The sequence below is a fragment of the Rhopilema esculentum genome, chromosome 4 (genome assembly GCF_057945365.1).
Source record: "Rhopilema esculentum isolate cy_ngs chromosome 4, ASM5794536v1, whole genome shotgun sequence".
NCBI classification, from domain to species: Eukaryota; Metazoa; Cnidaria; class Scyphozoa; order Rhizostomeae; family Rhizostomatidae; genus Rhopilema; species Rhopilema esculentum.
Window position 1 is genome coordinate 12602137 of NC_142818.1, and position 21999 is coordinate 12624135.

The window sequence follows — 21999 nt, forward strand, 5'->3', positions numbered from 1 at the left end:
CTTCTCACTTCACAATTTGGCTCTTACCAATCAAGTAAAAATTAGGAACTATATAGGGATGTAGCTACTGTAATTCTTGAGGGGGGGGGGGGGGTGGGCTGGCGTCCCTAAAAAATAACAAGAACAAGATGTAAATGGAATGAAAGTCCATGCACAAAGCACTTAAAGGCTTCAATTTGTTTACAAATGACATTGGTGTAATAGAAAGAGCTAGCATACTGTATTCTCAACACAATATTTTGCAAGAGAATATTTAGGATCTATTGGTCACAATACTTTGGGACACTTTCGCATAATGTTTCTCTACACAAGCAAAGTATGCATACTATAAAGTTTGCTTCTATATACGGCATTCACAGTCCATTATCTTTTTGCTCATTGCATCCAACCTTGGATAAGCTGAGGATAATCGAGTTTTTAAGGCATGTATATTCTGAATTAATTTGAGTTTATTCTCATGCTTATTGTTGGAGACCGCTCAGAAAGTTGAAATATTCTACACATTCTTTATCGCGTTCTTATCCTTTTTAAACGAGTATCTGAATCTACTTTACACATTTTTGTAACATTTTTTTACGCGAGTAAATCTAAAATGGTATGTGGAGATTTCAGTGATGATTTTCACTAAATAAGGATGTGAATAGCCATAATCATCATCATGATTACGATCAAATTCTCAGTCAGTTTATTCAGCAACATAACATATTTTCATCAACTTAAAAATTTGATTCAGAAACATGTCTCAATTATAAAGGATAATAGCCCTTCGTATAGGCAACCAATCAAAAGCGAAATCTATAGAAATTAAATATATGCTGCTCAGGAAACCTGAAAAACGGGAACGGATTTTGGGATCGGTATCCTGTTTAGAAGATGCTATTGAAAATAAAAGATTTTGCAAAAAAAATGCAAACTTAAAAGAGAAGATAAGAAATTATAAGACTCGAAGAAATATAAATATACTGATCAAATTAAAGATTCACTCTTTTTTATAAGAACCGGTAAATTTAAGTTCAGGCTGACTGTTCTTAAATTGTTTTGAAATCTGAGGCTGGATTGTTCTTAATTTTTTCTCATATTAATAAGGTGTACGCAGTGTGATTGCTAGCTTTTTCGCTCTAGGGAGGTGTTCAGGCCTCATTTGCAAACAAAGTGAGCGAGACACATTCATTTGTTGACAAGTTGAATATTCACCGAAAAAGCACCAACACATGGCAAAAAATCCTCGTTTTTGAGATGAAATGTCATTCAAAATTGCATTTTACAGTAGCTCAGCCTCAGCTTGTTCTTAATTTTTTCTTAATTTTTGACCAATTTTGAGGCTCTTATAAAATTGTTATGCGATACCTTTATAAGCCAAATATTAATTTCTTTTAAAGTTCTCCATCCTATATTTCTTACATGTCGATTGAAAATCAAATCCAGACTCCTTTCAAAGAACCACGAACGAATTACTCCGCTGCTCTGGACACCGTTAAGAGTGTTGCCATTCTTTCGGCTAAACAAAAAGCTAGGAATCTCATGTTGTTTTTCAGCGAAGAATCGGAGAAGTGCCAATGAACCATCTTTGGTGCAATTTGTCTTATTCACTTCATAATCCTATTCAACTCATGACGTAAAGTTTTTTCGCAGGATGTTTTGACATGAAAGTGGCTTTGTGAAAATCAATGGTAAACGCTGCGACCTGCCCGCTTAATCACGCGGAGACGCATGATAGATGACCTAACATTCTTGGAGACAAAAACAAAAAACACACAAGATTAGGTGTACTTCCATAACTCTTAGGTTTTTTTATCAAAACAACTCTTGGATTTCAATAGAATGATTAACAGTGTATTTGTCATAGGTGTAAAATGTGGAACGGGATAAACAATATTGCTGTACAGACATCTAGCCTGATTCCCAGGCAGTGGCGACTCCAGCTCAGGATAAGTGGGAGGGACAAAAGAGGCCCGGGACCACGCCCTTTTGGGCCACGCCCTTTTGCCTCGTGAAGCATTTTCTTCCGGAGGAAACACCTCTCGTCTCCTAAGAAATGTCATTTAAATGTGACGATCTAGATAACGTACATCCTCCATCACACCCCCCCCCTTGGGCCGCCACTGCATGCATATCAAGTTTATTTTACTAAATGCACGAGTTCTATTATCCTGTCTATTGTACGTTCTAGTTCCACACCATCTCGCATGCGTGAGATCCTCGATTTCATGTGCCAATGTGATAAATATTGTATTCATGTGTAGTTGTAGCATCATGGGCTCAGACACAAGTTGGAAAGTGGCAGTGGCGGTTTTAGGGACTGCGGGGCCAATAACATCTGCGGGGCCTTTGTTCTTTACAATTTCTATCTTTTTTCTTAGGTGCGGGGCCCCTTTTGGCTATCATAAGCGCGGGGCCTGGGGCCATGGCCCTCCGAGGGCACCAACTCACGCAGGAAATTATGTTTCTGGGGGCACTGACATCCCGGACCACCTTTTGCTTTTAACCCAATCTTTATGGTCAAAACCACATTGGTCCTGCATGTACTCTTATTTTGACAATGGCATTCTTAACAAGAACATCGAGTTTCTATTTGCTAAAGACAAGAATAGCGTAAAGCCTCAGATAAAAGATAGAAAAAATGTTTTCTATCATTTTCTCACATGCTAACAAACCAAGAGTGGATTTTGTCAACAAGTCAGTCGCGCTATTAAAACAAGATTTAGAAGTGCAAAATTGTTATGGTACCATATGCTCATAGAGATATAGTACCATAAGTCCTTGAATAAGTCCCCACATTCAAATAAGCCCCCCCCCCCCCCCCATCGAATATACCCCCATCCTAAAGCAATCTTCGTGAAATGGGCCCCACCCTCAAATAAGCCCCCGTGGGCTAAGGTATTGCCTCTACAGCAACAGGTTCATCCCAAAACATTTCTAAGCATACTGCGCAGCCTCAAATAGTGGAAGAAAATTCACCCTGGAAATAGTTTGGCTGCTGCTTAACAAGCCCCCACCTTCGAATAAGCCTCTCCCCCCTCGAGTAAGCTGTGATAGAGCTATTCGAATAACATCAGAAGTTTACCACTGAAAAATTCACGTTTGAAGTTTAGCTTTTCATTATTTATCAGCTTCGTAAAATTAGACTTCTACACCTCGCAACTCCCCCTACGATCTCAATCAGCAACCTTCTGTATCTTCCTAGCAGTTTACTGAACATGTACAGTATGCTACACACACGTAATCCAGCAGTCAAATGCCTCAACCTGAAATATTGTTTTAAAAATAAGCCCCCAGGTGCATATTTGAGAACTTGATAATAATAATGAAATGATACTAAAAAACTTTTGTATTAACAGTTGGCAAAGAGATCTAGCATTAAGCTAATTTATGCCAACAATATACAATAAATATAAAAAGCAATTATCTAGATTTCCCTTAAGAAATTTTTGCCTCATAACTTCTATTATAAGTACCAAACCATGTGCAGCTCTTTCCACACAGCATCGAGCATGTATAAAAAAATCTAAAGGTACAACAAATGTTTTACACGATCTACAGCTGCACTCTGAATTTCGGTAGGTTGCTTTTGCTATATTTCTTTGCCAATAAATCTAATGGTCTCTGTGTCACATGTTGATGTTCTTGCACTGGGCATAATAATGTTGCTGTTTGCTTGAAATTCACATTTTAGATTACTAGTAACAAAAACATCGTCCATTAATACTTGAGTCAGGTTATTTATATATCTCGATAAAGAGCAGCTGTAAGTTTTTCTGGTGAATAAACATTAATTTTTTTAGTTGAAAATTGATCAAAATTGGAGGTACTATCTTTGCATATGTTCATGTTCATGGATCTTATTTATTTTATAATATGTTCTACTATCATGGAATGTCCATACAAGTGGGCAATAACTAAAATGAGACATTATAAATAAGGTCACTGTTAGAGCTAGTACTACCCAACTTTCGGTACTGCGCGTGGTAGCTTGCGCTCCGGTCCCTTGGAATAACTCTTAAGGTGTGTGATAGCTTTGCCTTTCTCATTATATTAATGCACTTTTCTTGATGCAAAATCTTTTAATCCACATATACCTAAAATGTAAGTTTAAAGAAATATTCGAAAAAGTGTAATGTACATCTGGGAACGCCAGATTGTTGACTTCTATAAAAGTGCATTATGTGGGTGGAGGAATAGAGGTATACTATCTATGAAACATAGTATATCAAGGTGATTGGTGAAAAACTCTGCAATGTCTCTGCAACTCTGCAACGAATTTCTCCAGCCTATGGGTCATTTCGAATTTCTCCAGCTAATGTGTCATTACAGTTTGTTTCTAGCGAAATTAAATCACGCAACTCTTGACCTTTCCTACACACGTCACAGATGCTAAAAAAACTTAAGTTGACCATTATCCCGTCCAAAAGGCACTCTACCTCTAAAGATAAAATTCTTTTCAACAAATGGTATCTTCCTTGAAATATTTTGTATTCCAAAACATAGGCTACACTGTGTGCTCTGGCATCTAGTGTGAACATACGCATGCGTTTGAGTGCATCTCTCTGCATTTTCATGTATCTCTCAAGACAGTTTGCATTAAATTATAACCTTTCTCTTGGAACGATGGGACAGGATGGCATCCTCTTTCGAAAATACCAACTTTTAGAAGTGTTATTTTAAAGCCTTTTGGCAAAGTACCCTTTTCTCTGGTAGAAAGAGTACCAAATGCTATGCTTTTAAAGATAACAAATTATTAATTTTGTATTTGATAAAAATTGTCATATTGTTTGTTTTTTTTAACGGCTTTTGTTTTGGACAAGTTGTGTCCTCAAATTTCGAGCTAAATTACAGAGATTTAAAATAATCAAACAGCAGAGAAATCAGTAACTTCGGGAATTTGAAAAAAGTCGAAAGGATTATCTGAACGCTACTAAAATTCCTTTTTGATATGAATTTTTAATATCGGTCAACCATTTGGTACCAACACCCCTTTTGAAGCTTCTATTTTTAGATTTGGTACATGAATCTTGTAAAGAACAAAACCACATGACATGATTTTACTCAAAAGGGTGATTTCGACAAAATCATAAACTTAATTGCAATACTCTAAAGAGTAATGAAGGGGAAAGGCCTGTTCCGTATGGTCCTAAACCAATGCAAGACGGACACTGCTAGACATATTCATTCTTAAATCAATTAAATAAAAATAAAGGAGAAAAGAAAAAGTTAGAATAAAGCTTGAGGCACAAAAGGTAGCGGTACTCTATTAGTTTCTATCAGACGGAACCAGAAATGAATTTTGTGGTGAAAGGAAGACATCAACACTAGCTTTTCAGTAAGAAAATTGTCAGTGATTGATATAAAATTCACAACAGATTATTCTTTATTGAATACCAATGTGTAGCACTTGCTAAACTGGCATGATTTTATAAGAGCTCCATCTTCTTGTTTATGGGTATACATAGCTAGCAGTAATCAAAACACATCTTTCCTGAATTTGAGCTCATCGGCTTCAGGAGCCTGTCCAATATGAGAAGCAGAAGGAGCCTGTCCAATATGAGAAGCAGAAGGAGCCTGTCCAATATGAGAAGCAGAAGGAGCCTGTCCAATATGAGAAGGAGAAGGAGTTTGTCCAATGTGAGAAGGAGAAGGAGCTTGTCCAATGTGAGAAGGAGAAGGAGCTTGTCCAATGTGAGAAGGAGAAGGAGTTTGTCCAATGTGACTCTTACTCTTGGTTCATAATAGCATTTCCGATCGAGCATGGGCTTTTCTTAAGTAATTCAGCTGGGGTTCAAGCCTTTGTTGATGTGTAGAAGGAGATGAAAGCCTAATGTTTCAAACGATGGATGATTACTAGCCATCTGTATAGTCAGGGAAATTCAGACACGGAAACCCGAAAAACGCAAGAAGAATCATCCTTTACTTTCGAAAAGAAGGCCGAATCCTTTCAGTTTGCAATTTGTTCCTAAATCTCTTGGTTTTCCCTGTGTTCTCGTCTTTTCATTGTAATAATTATTTATGTGAGCAATGTAAGGATAGTGCTGAATACTTTTTTGGTTTGTGTCTGTTAAAATCTGTGAGACAATTGTTCACACTGACAGAAATAATTATGCCACACCAAGCCACACCAAGCCACACCCTTTTCTGCTTTCTTCTGAATATTTTGAAGATTAAGATGAGCACCCTCTACATAGGGACTTGCTTTCGCGAATCGTAAGCAAGAAACATTATTTTTGGGATCCAATCGACAGCAAGCAACTAAGAGGATATCAGTTATCAAGGGCTGGTTTGCCTGCATGCAGGCTCTGAAAGTTAACAAAGTCTGCACGCAGGCTTGGGCTGGTAGGTTAGACCCATATATCTATGGTTAGAGCAAGTTTATAATCAAATAGGACTTTTTTCAGTGACCTCAACTGACAAACGTAAACCACGAGGGGGAAATAAAAAACTGTTTTCAAGCCAATTGAATGTCATTGCAAAATTAATCAATAAAACCTGGTAGCAAAACCTTTTGTTTACTATATTTATTCATCAGCCATACGTTCAGGTTTCCTCATGCAAGTATGTAATCTAATTTGGCTTATAATATTGAGGGCAGTACATTGTTTTTAAAAATGCAAGCTTGCAAAGGAAATTTTCCCTCAGAAGGGTTACGATCTCCGTTAAAAAATAGATAATGGGTACAAAAATGTATTTCGAAAAATATTGCTGCGATTCATTCAATTTTTTCCAAACCCATAGGAAGATTCTTATGCTCTTTTAACGAATACGCCCAACTTGATATACTCATTTTCTAAAAACACTTGAGATGCCATAGCGTTTTCAGCGTTTGCAAAAAGAATTCATAAAAAAGTTGCGAGAGAAACTAAAATTAAAGGGAGTACTTACATAGAATTTGAACGTTGATGCCTGTAACTGCATTTTATGTTTTATTATATGATAACTCCCCAGCGGCTAAACATGCTAAAAACCAAAAGCAAGGCACGTTTTGTACTGTTTAATGTACATTTTGGAAGTTATTGAGGGGCCAAGGCCCCCTCAGCCCCTCGCTTCCACAATCCCTGACCCTAATAGGGGTTAGTTACCCCACTGCCACCTTCCTCGATGCCTCTGATGGTTCACGTAATCTGAAAGACAGAGGCTTTCAGCTTTTTCAAAAATCGACAATGTATAACATCCATCATCCACGACATGGTCGAAAGTTATTAACAAGAGCAAAAATTATGGAACAAAAAAACCTTTTTGATAGTATTGTACCTAGAGAGCCAAATAGTTACCTTTCTATTCTACATCATTAATTCAAAAGTGCTGCTAAAGGTTTTCTCAAACGAAAGAAATATTGCATATTTCACTATCCGGCAGACAGAACGAAAAGTTTATACAACAAAATGATAAGTAAATGATGCAATGTTTACAAACACACACCTGTCTATGAGAAATTAAGAAAGAAATCCATCTTGAATCTCTAAAGAATTGATCTTTAAAGTTCCTTGCACTTTAAAGTTCAATTAAACTTGAGTCCTCGGACTTTTTCTTTCGATTCCTTATAAGAATTTACCCAGGATGCCTTTTAAGAATTTGCGAGTTATTTAAGTATGTATTCAGGCTCATAGCTGAAGATTTTCGACAACATCAAGGCTGAACAACCGTTAGTCGTTCTTTAAGGAGTAGCGAGTAACAAAACATGTGCTTGGCACAAGCTTTAAAAACCTTTTTGATTGTATGATAACATAAATTGCAATTGTCTACGTTGGTGTAACTTATTAAGCATTGCAAGGATTTCTTGCCATTTTACACTGCAACATCAAAACATATACATACAGGGCCAACGACCAGTACCAAGAAAGTAAACAGCAGTGATTAAGGTTATGATAAATTAAGGGCATACTTGAATCCTATTTGCTTCTTATTACGCTCCATGCATTATTCTCAAATGAATCATTGTTGTTATTAAGTGTCTTTAGTTTCTGGAAAGACCAGCCAGCTGCCTGATAGAAAACGTCACAACGTCATTAATATAACAAAGGACTTTCGGATAGGAGTGAATGGTGTTTAATATATAAGAATATAATCTTATAATTAGTAGTAAATTCAAGAGAAACAACCATTTGCGGGCGAAACAAACAAAAGCAAGCATAAAGATTAAAAAGTAGCTGGTACTTTTCAAAAGACAATTCCAAGATAGGGTACCCATAACAGAAAATTTGTGTCTTGCAACTTGGTGAAATTTAAGTAAATCCTCGAATTGGCCCCTCCCTTCCAAAATGCCCCTGCTCGAAAAAGCCCCCACCCTAGAACTACAACTTGTCAATAAGTCCCCCCCCCCTCGAATAAGCACACACTGCTACCGTAAATTCTCGAATTGGACCCTTCAATTTGATGATTTTTGCCATCTGAGGTTGCCTATGGCGTTTTATTGAATTACCACAACAAACTCATACTTTTGGTACTAATTAATTAAATGCTCATGAAGAAATTCCTACTAAAATAAACGAGGACTTTCAACAATGTCTTCTTAATGTCTACAATAATTTTATAAGCCCCCCCCCTCGAATAAGCCCCCACCCTAGAACTACAATTTGTCAATAAGCCTTCCCTCGAATAAGCCCCCATCCAAGAATCTCAATAATAAATAAGCGCCCGGGGGGCTAATTCGAGGATTTACGGTATTGTATATAAGGGCCAATCTGAGCAGCTAATTTTTGAATGACATCTAATCAGCGAAGCCAAAAGTATAAGAAACACTTTTGTGAGGGACCAGATAAGAACTCATATTTTGCTGAGGCTTGATGTTCTTGTTTTCTGGGTAATTTAGGGCTCGTGTTTTTAATGTTGATTTTATTTCAACTACAAATAACTTTCTTTGATCTTTCGACATTGGCATACTACAAATTGTTTCTAAGACCTCTAAAAATAGTTTTGCTTGTTACTTTTGGTAAAACGGTCTTTAGCTGATAAAATCTCATCTGTTTTGTTTAAACGAGCGAAGGTTTTCAGCCTCATTTGCTTTTAATTTTCATTTGTCGCTTTTGACAAATTATGTTTGAGATCATATTTACTAGATTTATATAACAGTGGAGTAAAAGAAAAATACCTAAAGATTATTTATGATTTGAACAAAGAAAGCTGCGTACAAATAAATACACCGTGTGGAATAACTCAGACATTGAAATAGGTGAGAATCTTAAACAAGGCACCATATTAGCAGCCCCGATATGTGCAAATCACATTGATAAAGGAATTGAACTTGTGATTAAAAAGAGACTAGGAATACGATATGGAAAGATGGTTACCCCACCTCTATTGTATCAAGCTGATATTATGTTTGCATCTATTTCAATAGAGAAAATGCAACAAATGCTGAACATAGCAGAAGAATTTCAAAACCAATGTCTACTAAACTTTAACCTTGATAAGAGTGGAAGAATGAAAATGAATTTTAAAAACAAACAGAATAAAGACCAAGGTAAGAAACTAGAGCTAAATGAGGCAACCCTAAAAGAGGCGAGCAAAAAAACACCTAGGAGATATAAAAAATAACAAATGGACAGTAGAGGAATGCATCAATAGCTGGAAAAATTCAGCAAAGGCAATCATTAATAAAATCAAATTCTTAATCAGCCAACCAGCATTCAAAAAACAAAGCATGGAAATAAGCATAAAACTGATTAAAAGTGTACTTATCCCTAAAATCTTATAAGGGTGTGAAACATGGACTAATATGAACAAAAAAATCTTAAAAATCCTTGAAAATATACAAAAAGATGCGATAACCCTAACCACTTCGATAACCAAAATCAACACCCTATCAAGGCTTAGTATATGAATGTGGACTTATGCCAATGGCTTATCGAGTAAAACTATTGTACCTACATAAACTGATAAACATGAAAGAACCACGTTTAACAAAACAAGCACACCAAGAACAAAAGCACCTTAACCTAAAAAATTGCTGGTATGGCGAAGTAATGAATGACTTGATTGAACTAAATAAACAATTCTCAGAAAAACAAACTTATCAAAGAAAGATTGGGAAACAATAGTAAAAGGCAAAATCATAAAGAGGATAGAACAGCAAATTAACAATAGCGATAAAACAAAGATGAGGTTCATTAAGAAAGGCAATTTTGGAATAAAAGAATATATGAAACATAAAAAAAGACCAACGTTGCTAAAATTGAAACTAAGCATAACCAATTAAAAAGCTAAATACCAGACCTGCCAAGTTTCAGTTTTGAAAATGAGTGAGTTTTGAAAAAAGCTGGGGGCAATATCGGCGTCGAAGTGGTAAAATGGGCGTGACCTAGTATTTGTTGCCAATCCCCCCCCCCCCCCCTGACCTTAGTGGCTGGTGCTGCAACTGGCACGGGATGGTTGAACAGTTATGGAATTTCAAGGCACACACGAAAGAAAATTTCCAATTTTTAAACACAAAACAGTTATATGTTTATATGTTCAAGAACCTAACAGCCAAAATGTACAGCCAAATTAGTAGATTAGAATGACTTTAAATTAGAATTGCTTCATTATTTCTAATATGTTCATCCAGTGTCACTTTTTTGTAAATGATTTTTGTTATAGTTCCATGTAGCACATTTTGATTTCTTTAGCAGTTCACTAGAGGGTTTGAACTTGACAGCATTGGCATTTGCAAGCTTGACAGCAAGAATTGAGGACAGAGTACCCTCCATTGATAAACTTGAACGGAATGGTGTTTTATTTTTTCTAACCATGCTAAAGACCCTCTCTTCCCCAGCGTTGGAATGAGGCAGTACCAAGACAACTTTGGCTACTGAGGTCATCACTTCACAACAGTCTCGTGTGTACAGTCTCGAAGCCTTTTGTTTAAATTGCCCCTTTGGTAGCAAGTTAGCACTTCCCTTTGTCACACTGAGTAAATACCTTATAGGCCGGGTCCGCTTTGCTGTGTTCGCCAACCTACTGGGAGTCATTTTCCGTCCCGTAGCCAAACCTTTTTAGAAACAAAGGTTTAGGCTGGAGTTTGAAAAACAAAATGAAAAATTTGAAGACACCAAAAAATGTTAGTAGAATGCGTGAGAATTCTCCATTGATGCGTGTGAGCGTGAGTTCAGGGCGAAATGCGCGTGTCTCACGCAAAATGCGTGAGACTTGGATGGTCTGAATTACAAAGAAAAATATGATAATATAAGTTGCAGAAGGTGTGGATTACATGAAGAAAACAGAACACTTATGGCAAAACGAAAAATTCAAAAGACATCTTGCGGAAATGGAACAAATTCTCAAAAGCAACGCAAAAAGCCTGATAGAAGTCAAGAGGTTGGTTAAACTTTTTCAAACTTAAGTGAAAATTGTGTCCTTTTGTGTGTTGTCTGGAAAAAGGGCTTTTCCATTTACAAACAAACTAGTGCCCAGTGCCCTAAGGCATAGGGTAAATCGGAAATAATTTTAGTTATACATTGTGATATAGTTTTATTAATTTTTTTGAAGTTCATCATAACAAAACAGAAATAGTACATATGAAGTTAATTGTAAAAATTGAAGGAAAGAAAAGAGCAGGGAAGGGGTGAGCGGCAATTAACAAATTAGGATACTTGTTTTGGGTGGAAAAAAGGTTGATTGTAAGTCGATGGTGAAAAACTTTGAAAGCTAAAGCTTATTTTTTTCAGCGAAATAGCTTTGAAAGAGCCTAAAGCTAAACATGATCGTCACCAACGGCCCATAGGGGTCCATAGGGGGCCTTGGGTTTCACAACCCCGCGTTTTCAAAATATCAGACATTCTAGTTGAATTGAATAGATTCTGGCCCGCATTTTCTACGTTCCGCGACACATGGGCAGGTTGTGGTAAACAAAGTTGTTTACGATTTTCACTCCGGCGATCGACACAAAACATTTCCTCTCAGAACAAAAGATCAAAAAGTCTCAACGATATTGTTATTGTTGGAAAGCTCGTAATTGCCCATTCCTCGCCGCCATTGTGTTTATTTGCCAAGGACACTCGTCGTAAACAAGTACTTGACTAGGAAGATTCGTTCAAGGGAGAAATTGATGCGAATGTTCATTAAAAGATGTCTGATTTAGTCAAGTGTGGCTACATGGAGATGAAATTGCCCCGAAAGCATCGAAAGTTCGGGCTCAAGGTGAGCATGATGCTGCATACATTGTCTTACAAGCATATGTCTCAGTTCTAGGTTATTTAAATGACTTGAAGCATATAAAAGAATGAATGAGGATTTTGGGGCCTAGGACGAACATACATATCGAAGGTCTCGAAACGACATAGAAACTTCAGCTTAATTAACTTGCAATGTTAGCATTGCGTTTGATACTATACGCTTAGTTTGGTAACCCGAGTTGATGGGGATATAGATACTGGATGTTTCTGAGATTTCAAAATATAATTTTGTTGCTTAGCAAAGAAGCTTTGCACCTTTGCGTTAGACACAGAAGTTCATGGTTGAGTTTTCAACTTGAAATTTTTAGCCATAGAGATAGGATGGAGTAGAGCGCTCCTTTTTTAATCAAAAGATGTTATTTCCCCCTTTTTTCTATCCTTAGCTCTAATGCCATGGTGCTAGATTAATTGCTAAAACTAAGTTTCAACTGCCCTGTAGTTACCACGCGATATGCAGTTTTCTGACAGTTCAACAAAAGTGAGTGTGTTTATAATTTAATGCACTCTCTGACTTGACAAATGTTGCAGCTGATACACCATCTGCTACTGCAAGCAGTGCTAATTTCCGATCAGCTTTCTGAAGACATTCTTGATATGTTTTTTAGCCATATTTGATTTTTTTTATTTGAAATTGTGAATCAATGATTTTTATCATTTTCGCCTTTCCCGTCAAAAACTTTCGCCTCCAGAGTTTCTGCATATGAAATAAAATCTTCTTACCTTTTGATCTGGAACTTCTTTTCTTCAGTGTTTTATTTTTCGTCTTTTCTGTACCTTGCAGGATAAATTGAAATAAAATTTGTTCTTTTTTGGTTAACAACTGCAAAACCATTATTTACCAGTCTATGTAAAAAAAGGCTTTGCAAAACTTGTTGGAAATTGTATTTAAGTTGGAAGCAGCAAAGCAAAATTATACCGATTTTGTCATTTGTTTGTTGAGACACAAGAAATTTGTCATTCATGTGATGGGTGCAAAATGTTGTTTAAACTTTGTTCTCTGGAAGTTCTCCAAGAAACTGGAAGCTTTTATACTCTTAATCAGTGAAAACTTCAAACACTTGTTGAGAACAGGTGCATGCCCAGTATCTCCATTTGGAACTGCCATTTGGCAAACTTTTCTTTTAATTTGATGTTATTTATTCAAATTCAAATCATGTCAAATTATGGACTGATGGCAATGATTTAAATATTTTTGACATAATTCCTAAATACAAACCTTGTTTGCATACTTAATACAATGGAAGAAACACAATATGAGACTAGCAAAAAAGCTCTTATCAAAATCTAGAGGCGTCATTGGTAATATTATGAAGACTTATCAATTTCCAAAACACATCCTCAGCTCCCCAAAAATCATTTTCGAATTATTGTTGTAAATGGCACAGCCTTTTGAAATAACCAATTTTTCAGATAAACATTTTTGAAAACACTGTAATTTAACTTGCAATATATTTTTTATATTAAATTTGCAGTTTTGTTTTGCTTTTATTTATTTAACTTTAATAGTCTTCTTTAACTTTAATAAGTACAACTTTAATAGTGTTTAAAATTATTGTACATGCTGAAATGTTGGTAGCTCCTGTGTAGCTTAAATTTCTCAATGAAATTAAATTAGTTTACCAGTAGATGCTGAAACGAAGTTGGGTTTTCTCAAATGTATCTCAAATTTGTTTCCAGGAAACACAATAACTCATAGAAAATAATGTCCCATGATGCATTTAATTGTTTTAATCATCACTGTCCCTTCTTTAACAAATTTATTGTTTGAAGCAAGCAATTTCCCAGAGCATCAAATGCATACAGATATTGAAATGTAAAAGGATCTGAAATAGTTTTCATTAAGCAAACAATTTTACATCATTGCCACCAATTTCATTTTTTTTGTTAAATTTATGTTTACAAAGAATCTCTGAAATCTACCAGCCACCGAATTTCTTGCCCAGAGCCAAACATTAATGACCTGAGCTTCATTTCAAAATGGTAATAAGGGGACAGTCAGGGGGAAAACCAAAAAATTTTTGGAGGGGTATACAATTGTTGCAAAAAGGGTTAATGGGTGAGTACCGAAATTTCTTTATTTGCCCAGAAAAGATCCTTAATGTGCCAATGGATTAAGTGTTTAGGGGCTACCGCACCCTGCATACCCCCACTTTTTGGTTACGCCCTTGAGTACAGTGGACTCCGGTTATATTCACACCAAAAGTTTCTTGAAAACTTTTAACTGTAAACGGGGTGTGACTGTAAACGGAGCTAAGTTGAATAGTTTGCATATTTTGGTCTAAATTTTTCTGCATTGTAACCAGTATGTGACTCTAGCCGGAGTGACTTTAAGGGAGTAAATAAAAGCTGAGTCGACTGAATTTCAAAAGTCATAGTTCCTCCGTTCGTGCGTCTAGCACTCGTGTAAACAAAAAGTCACTAGGCACAATATTGTTCCTTTATCCACACCTTAACCGTGAGGTTATTGCTTGTTATTACATATACACTACGCTTTTTGCCTTGGCAACCTCCCTATCCAAATTCAAACAAAAACTAAGAATCAAGGCCAAATGTGTTTCGTTTTCACTTATTTGAAAGATTCTACTATGGATCTGCAAAATCTTTTATTTTTTGCTTCACAACACAAACATTTCCAATGCAATTCACCTCACGTTTAGCCTTTTGTGTTGCCTCCAACTACATCAAAACATTTTTTCAGCGTTTGCAGCTCGCTCCTTTGTAAAACCCGGACTGTTGATTACCGGATACTGTTCCTTCTGAAAGGCCTCTGTATTTATATAAAGGCGTCTAGGGAATAATCATAAAAGTGAATACCTCATTTCTAGCTAAGTACTTCCAGGCAGGTTCACAGAGTCAGGGCCTCAAAACAGAAGTGTAGAGCCCAAAAATGTAGAGGGGGTAGGGGGGGGGGGGGAATAGCGCTTTCTCTAACTTGTATACAAAATTAACGTTTCAGTTGTTTTAGTTTGCATGGCTGCTCAATATCAATTTCTTTACTTTTCCATTTTTCTTGGGTTAAAACCATCTTTCAATGTCTACCTGTTATTTGATCAGAAAAATCTTAAAAATAAAGAATTTATTGTTGTAAAATCCATTTACTGGATTTCCAGTTATCAAGAGGGCTATTGAGGTCACACACACACGTGAATGCAAATGTCGAAAGGTAGTATTGTTTGAATCAAAAATTTGTTCCTGGCAGAAATCAGCCATTATATTTTGGAATTACCCAGAAAAAAAGGAAGGACCTTGCCCCCTTTTGAAAAGGAGAAGGAGTCTTGCCTTGAGAAGGGGCCTTGCCCCCCTCTCAGCCTCCCTCTTTCACAGCCCTGCCTCAAAACCTGTGGTTTACGAAAAGGTGTTCAGGGGGTCCATCCCCTGGTCAACGTCAAAAGCTAACAAATTTTTACTTTTTGCTATTTTTCTTTTGCGAGAGGACCTCCGTCCCATTTGTTTTTTATAGCCCTACACTCCTACGCGAAAAAACTATCGAGATTCCTTTACTTGTGTGGTATTATCATTAGCATTATCATTAAGGATTTAATCGGGTAAAGTACATTTCTGGTAGTTTAAATAAGAATAGTTAGTACAATAGAATAGAATAATAGAATAGTAAGAATAGTTAAAACTTATTTTACACGCCAGTAAAAGTGCGAGGGATTCGCTCCATATCCTAAACTCAGAATTCTCTATTTTTGTCGTTTCTCTTATTAGGTTTGGAGACAAAAGTGGTTCACTCTCAGGCGCAAGTCCGGACTCAAACAACATCGTTTGGAGTACCATAAAAGTGAAGATTCTTGCCTTCGCGGAAAACACACAACCATAATACCACTACAAACTTTAATAGACGTTTCAATATCAACCTCAAAGACGCATGAAAATGTTTTTAGGCTCGCGTTTAGTGATGGAATTAAGTGGCTGTTTTTTGCTACCCACAATGAAAGTGAAATGAAAGAGTGGATACGAATCATCCGCAAATTGATTGTACCAGAGCCAAGGATCCTGCCTCCGTTGCAAGGAACATGCCCTGAAGGTTTGACATTTGTTTTTCTCGTCTTGTTTTCTGGAAATCGTTCTGCCAACTGTTTGTAAACATTGGCTAGAAGCCTGTTCTGAGGTACGGAGAACTGATAAGCATTTGATTGAGGTTTCATTATCAGTCCAAGGTGTTCAGAAATCGAAAACCCGAACTTAGAAGATCGTGGGAATTATCTTTGATATAAACATGTTTTTCAACGAAATTATCAATGCTTGGGTTCCTCACGATTATTTTCCAGCTTTATTTGTACCGGCGAAGGGTTATCTTATTTGGAAGAATAGGAAATAATTCTTTGAATCTTCAAGGTTTGATGAAGACTAATTAATTCATAGAGGCGAATATGGATCATTATCTGCTATCCTATGTCACCTGAGAATATCGTTCTGAAATTTACTATTTGATTCATTAAACGTTCTTAATTTTGGCAAGAGTTATTTGAAAACGATTCTGTATGCAGTTTTGCTCTAAGAAGACTTTTTTACAGAATATTGCAGGCGGGGCAGGTGGGCTGGGAGGGGGGGAGGCTTTAGCCTACTTTTGCAAGAATGAAAAATATGAAGTAATGAATTGCCAGTAAAGCCTCTTTTTATACGGTTTTAGCCCCCCATCCACTTTTTTAGACCCCCACTTTTCTCTACGCTCCACGGTGTCTGTAATATATTTTTTGTTTATCGGTTTTATGCCATCTGTCTTATATATTTCAAATATACTGCGCCTTTTACTTTAAAAATTATCAAGATGTGTTTCAAAGATAAACTACAAATTAAGTCTTTTTTACATAATTGATAATTAGCAAACGTTTCATTTCATGCAAGGTTTATGTTACCACAAAAATGTCGTCTTATCGTCAAAAACAAAACCAAAGCACACAATCGTAATTTTCTCTGACTCCAAAACCGTTCATTTATTCCTACATTTACTCATTTTTTAAACATTATCCATGACTTTATTAAACAAACTTCCTTATTTCCTTTTCTAGGTTTGTTCTCGGTTACAATCGTTTGCACAGAAGATTCAGAGAGCCTTTCATTAGCTGGCGACTATTTTCTCTCTGTTTCCCCTGAACATTTAAAATTATATAAAAAAGACGAAGTTCGAAATTTGCGAATTCAGTGGCATTTGGAGGACATTCCGAGGTTTAGGTTGCAAAGGCTGTGTCACTTACACGATGGAGAAAAAATATTCATAATTAATGTAGCAAGGTAAATATTGCTATCAAATATTTCGATAATTCTTAAACGAACCAAATTGTTATGTAGCTTTTCGTTAGTTTATCTTGAAATTGGAGGTATTCTCTGGAAGCACGGAAAAACAGTTTTTAGTATGGCCCTGCTGTGACAATGCATTCGTCTAACTGGCCTATTTCTCGTAACATTGAATACTCGGAGACTGTATTCTGTACTTTGCGTATGATACCAGATGTTGCCCTTTTCCTGTATTCTTGAAACCCATAATGATTTATCCTAAGTAGTTTATTTATCAGGAAACATAAATGCAGTAAACTATACTTAATACACAATGCTTTCCAAAGTTACTTGGAGCACCCAACTTATTGAATATTTCAATTTTTTTCTAAATTTTTAAGCATTTTCTGGGAGGTTTCACATGCTTTTGTCAAACGCTCTCCACCTGCGACCAGTGGCGGCGCCAGCTACTGCCGAGTGGGAGGGTAATGGGCGTGGCCAGTGAGACCACGCTCTAATCGCCTCGTCTCAGTGCTTTGTACCAGGTCAAATTTCCTTAGGAAATATGATCTTCCTCTACCTAGTGCTTTTTAACCTGTTTTTAGACGAAATATGTAGACCATGTTTCGGAAAAAGTGGGGGGGGGGTAGTTACCCCCCCATACCACCCCCTGGCGCCGCCACTGCCTGCGACACTGCCGATAATTTAGGCAAATATATAGCAAGTTACCGCAAAACATACTTCCTTTCCTTCCACGACATTTTATAGTAAACAGCATTCAGGTGTTCACATTTGACTATTTCTATGCTGTTATTTATTTTGTTAAATGAAGGACTACAATTTGGGCTAGGTGGAGCAGGGGGACAATTATTCTCAAAAGTAGCTACCCGTTCAGCAGTTTTGTCCCCTGGATAGCAGAGTCTCCATTATAGAGTCCCAGAAATATCGTTAAAAACTAGTCACAGAAAGCATTTTTGAAAGATACTTTGTCCCCGGATTTATAAAGCTCTGGTACCCAGAGTAACAGTTTCATAGGGTTTTTATTAGAACAATTTTATAAAAAGAAGATATGAAATTAGGTTCTTGATATTTTGGCTACCCTGAGACCTACGTATATGGCACTCATTTTTCATCCCCATCCTTCATCTCTGCTTGATATCACCTGTCTTCTTCCTTTTTGTTCTTCCAGTGTTTGCAACAGTTCTACTTAGAATTATTTACTTGCTTCAAATTCAACCGGCGAAACTTGTCTGAATAAGCTTTCAATTACACCCACAAATTTGAAAACCAAGATATATAAACTTTTCTTAAGACTTAGCAATTTGGTCCAAAATCCTCTAGAGCTTTAAGAAGGTTCCAAAATTTTCAGAAATGACTTCCCTAGAACTTCTATTTGAATATGTGCCCCCGCCAACATTTCATGGCGGAGATTTGTGGCTGAATTGGACCTTGAAAATGGACGTTAGGGCCTGAAAACTTTTGGCAATAATTGTGGCCTGTTTTGTCATAAAAGCTTTTGCTTTATAGAACAAAAGAAAGAGTTTAGCTCACAAGTTTTTCTGTCCAGTTTTGCTACTGTTATTTTCAAATTTAAAAAATATCATTTTTAAAAATCAATGTTCAGGGGGGGGGGGGGCAGGAAAAATATAGTCTTCTAGCAGACCTGAAAGATTTATTACTGATTTATTGATATATTGTTTTATTTACATTTTCAAGCTTTATCACTATCTGTTTAGAACCAGTCAAAGCGGAAAAGGAGAATTTCATTTTCTTACTCAAAATGGCCGTGAAATCCTTGAGTGTGTCAAGTCCCACACAAAGAGGCTCCATCAAGGCAGAGTTCATGACGATTCAGCTCGCTCCACTCCACTTGGGGTGCCTTCCTCTCTTTCAAGCTCGGCTATCATCGACAGTAGATCACGCTCGTCCAGTAACAACAGCCAATCCTTGAGTTTACGACCAGCTGACTCGGTCACAAGCAGAAGTAGCAAGTCAAGCTAGTTCAAAATGCAGCGAATGCGAGTTGATTGCTGTCAAAGTTCGTTGGGAGTTCGTTGGCCTCAAAGATTGGTCACATGACTGTTCATGCCGAACTGTTGTTTTATGGTTTCCCAAAGGAAGAAAAATAATTTTTTAAAGATTTATCTTAATTCCCTGAGGGTTGATAAATTGCTGGAATTTGTGACCGATGAGGTTGACAAACACGAATAATGTAAGAATTCGATATTTAATTAGCAATAAACGTAAATTTACCCCCAATGGGAGAAAATAGTGCGTGTTGTTATAATTGAACGTATATGAATAAAGGGTTGAAGTTTTAGATAAGAAACTTTACACTGAAGGTTCAACACAATTAAAAGAATATTCTACAGTTGGGCCGGGCCTAAAATTGTTTTCTTGGGAAAAAGGACCGTCCCGTCCGCAAACTAAAATCCATTTTCCTTCAAAAATTCCAATTTTTTCCAATCATAGCGTTAGTTATTTTTTAGAGTGTTAACAATTTGTGTAACACTGCATGTTTTTAAGAGGTGGGGCTCCTAAACCACTCGATTCTTGTGGGGCCGGCCCCGTATCAACCTACATGTTTTTTCTCCTTGTTTCTGAAATTTTAGTTTAAAAAAACAATTTCTCCCTTTTTGTTTTCCTTGAAAGGGGAAAGTTCTTTTGATTCCTATTCGATAAAGAAATTAATTTGTGAATTTTCGGCAATCTTATTTACACCGTCAGTTGGTAAATTTTCAAAAAAGTGTTGTAAAAATTGTCCATGTAAATAAGTTCTTTGGTTTTTGCTCTTTTACCAAGATTAAGATTGTTTTTTGTAACTGATGTTACCATTTTAGAGCAATTTTTGTAATTGCGTTTCGTTCCATTGTTCAAGACACCCATGGAATATCATCCGTTTGAAACCCGGTTTATATTTTGTACAAATTTACTTTTTAGATTAGGGGTGGGGCTTTCAAATTATGGATTTTACTGTGAATAGCGTGACAAACTAAAAAATTTTAAAAAATCTATAAATACTGGATATTTTAATGTCATATCGTTGGTCACTTGGTGAGAAGAACGTCTCTTTTTATGAAATTTTGCTTTCGATCAGTGTAACGTTGCCTTGTGTAATTGGGTTCTGTTTTGGGTTTGTTATTTGGTACGGGTCACGTACTTCTCGTACGCCTAGAGAAATGAGGCCCCCTCCCAAGAAATTGAATCTGAAGGGCGTTTAAAACTTGAAGTCCAGCTATTGGACGGGCCCAAGAATAATATTTTTTGCAGTTGCAAATACAGCTTTCGACAGGCTTGGACATTAAGGGCTGCAATGGCACATAAAGACGTAGGAAATGCCACTGATGTGGAGATACAAAACTTTGAAAGAGGCAAACATGCCAAGAAAGGACCAGGCTGTTAGTTAGGTCTCAAGGTGACAGTAAAGTTACCCTTGTATAAACAAGACTTTCAAAGGATGTTTACCTTTAAATTTACTTTAATAAAAAGCAGGGTTTCATAACGCTACGAAACTTTAGGACGGCAGTTGCCAGATCGCAGTTGCGAAACGGTGATGACAACACGAGTTCCCAATGTGGATTTTGGTTTTGAATGAAAATAAATTTCAAGTGGTTTTATGTTAGTCAAAATTATTGTAAAACAATAAAAGAACAATAAATGCATTTTTCTGTTGCATCGTTTGTGTTATTCTTCGTTTACATTCTCTCGCTGCTCTCGTAATGCATCATTTGCGCGAGATTTCGCCGATTCGGCTTCTGGTTATTTTATATTTGATAACTGTTCGGAGATAAGCTTAGTGTTGCAATCGATTACTGAAGGAATAGCAAATCCAACATTATGAAATCTTCTTTGCACATCTTGTAATCAGAAATTCTATTTAAACACCTAATGATATCGTATGTGGATCGCATGTCAGGCAAAAGCTGCTTTAATTTTTATGTATTGTTCACCAATAGATGGTTCGGAAAAGGTGAAAATTTTCTCTTTGATACCGTAAACTCGTTTATTAGAAACTAGCACAAGAATTAACAAAAATCACGAAAATTGTAGTTCTTATACAATTTATTTGTTCAGAAAGATAGGAAAAAGCACTGAAGCAGGTTTTTGCAATCTTTTGAATTAATAGTGTCTGAAATCAAAAGGAGCATTGCTGCCACATTCCTTCAATGCCTCCTTGTTCATTCCATTTTTCATTTTTGAATTATTCCTACACGAATGCCTCTTCAGCTAGTTTTAACAATACAATAAATAAACTGCTAATAATTTGGATAAAAGTCCTATTAATGGATAATTTTCGAACAGTTTATTAAAATATTCCTCTCTCCTCTATCGTGTTCTTTGTTCTTTTATCATCAAGTGTCTATTTGCAATGGATATCACTATCCATTTGCGAGGCACCACAAGGCGCCCACCCTGGCCTATTGCTTGCTACTACCTTTACAGTATAGGTAGAAAAAATATTGTTTTGTGCCAAGGTGCAGCTAAAATGTTTACTTCCAGAGACAAAATAATTGGAGAAACCTATAGCATTGTACCGTATGTTGATGTGATTGCACATATTTGGTGGAAAGTACCCTTTATATCTGTAAAGTGCTTCTTTGCATGTTCCTTCTTTAGTGCAAAATGATGTCCCGTCGTGCCC

General features: G+C 36.5%; 1 protein-coding gene across 2 annotated transcripts; it reads left to right on the forward strand.

Moving 5' to 3' along the window:
* The first annotated feature begins 11817 nt into the window (after positions 1–11817).
* Positions 11818–21032, forward strand: LOC135690766 (docking protein 4). Of its 2 annotated transcripts, none has more exons than XM_065208419.2 (4): positions 11818–12102; positions 15849–16167; positions 17153–17375; positions 19094–21032. In XM_065208419.2, exons 1-4 carry the CDS (start codon positions 12031–12033, stop codon positions 19356–19358), a joined length of 879 nt encoding a protein of 292 aa, XP_065064491.2. In that variant the 5' UTR covers positions 11818–12030; the 3' UTR covers positions 19359–21032. The 2 variants fall into 2 exon arrangements, with proteins under 2 accessions (XP_065064491.2, XP_065064492.2); XM_065208420.2 differs by lacking the exon at positions 11818–12102 and adding an exon at positions 12141–12615.
* Positions 21033–21999: the final 967 nt, after the last annotated feature.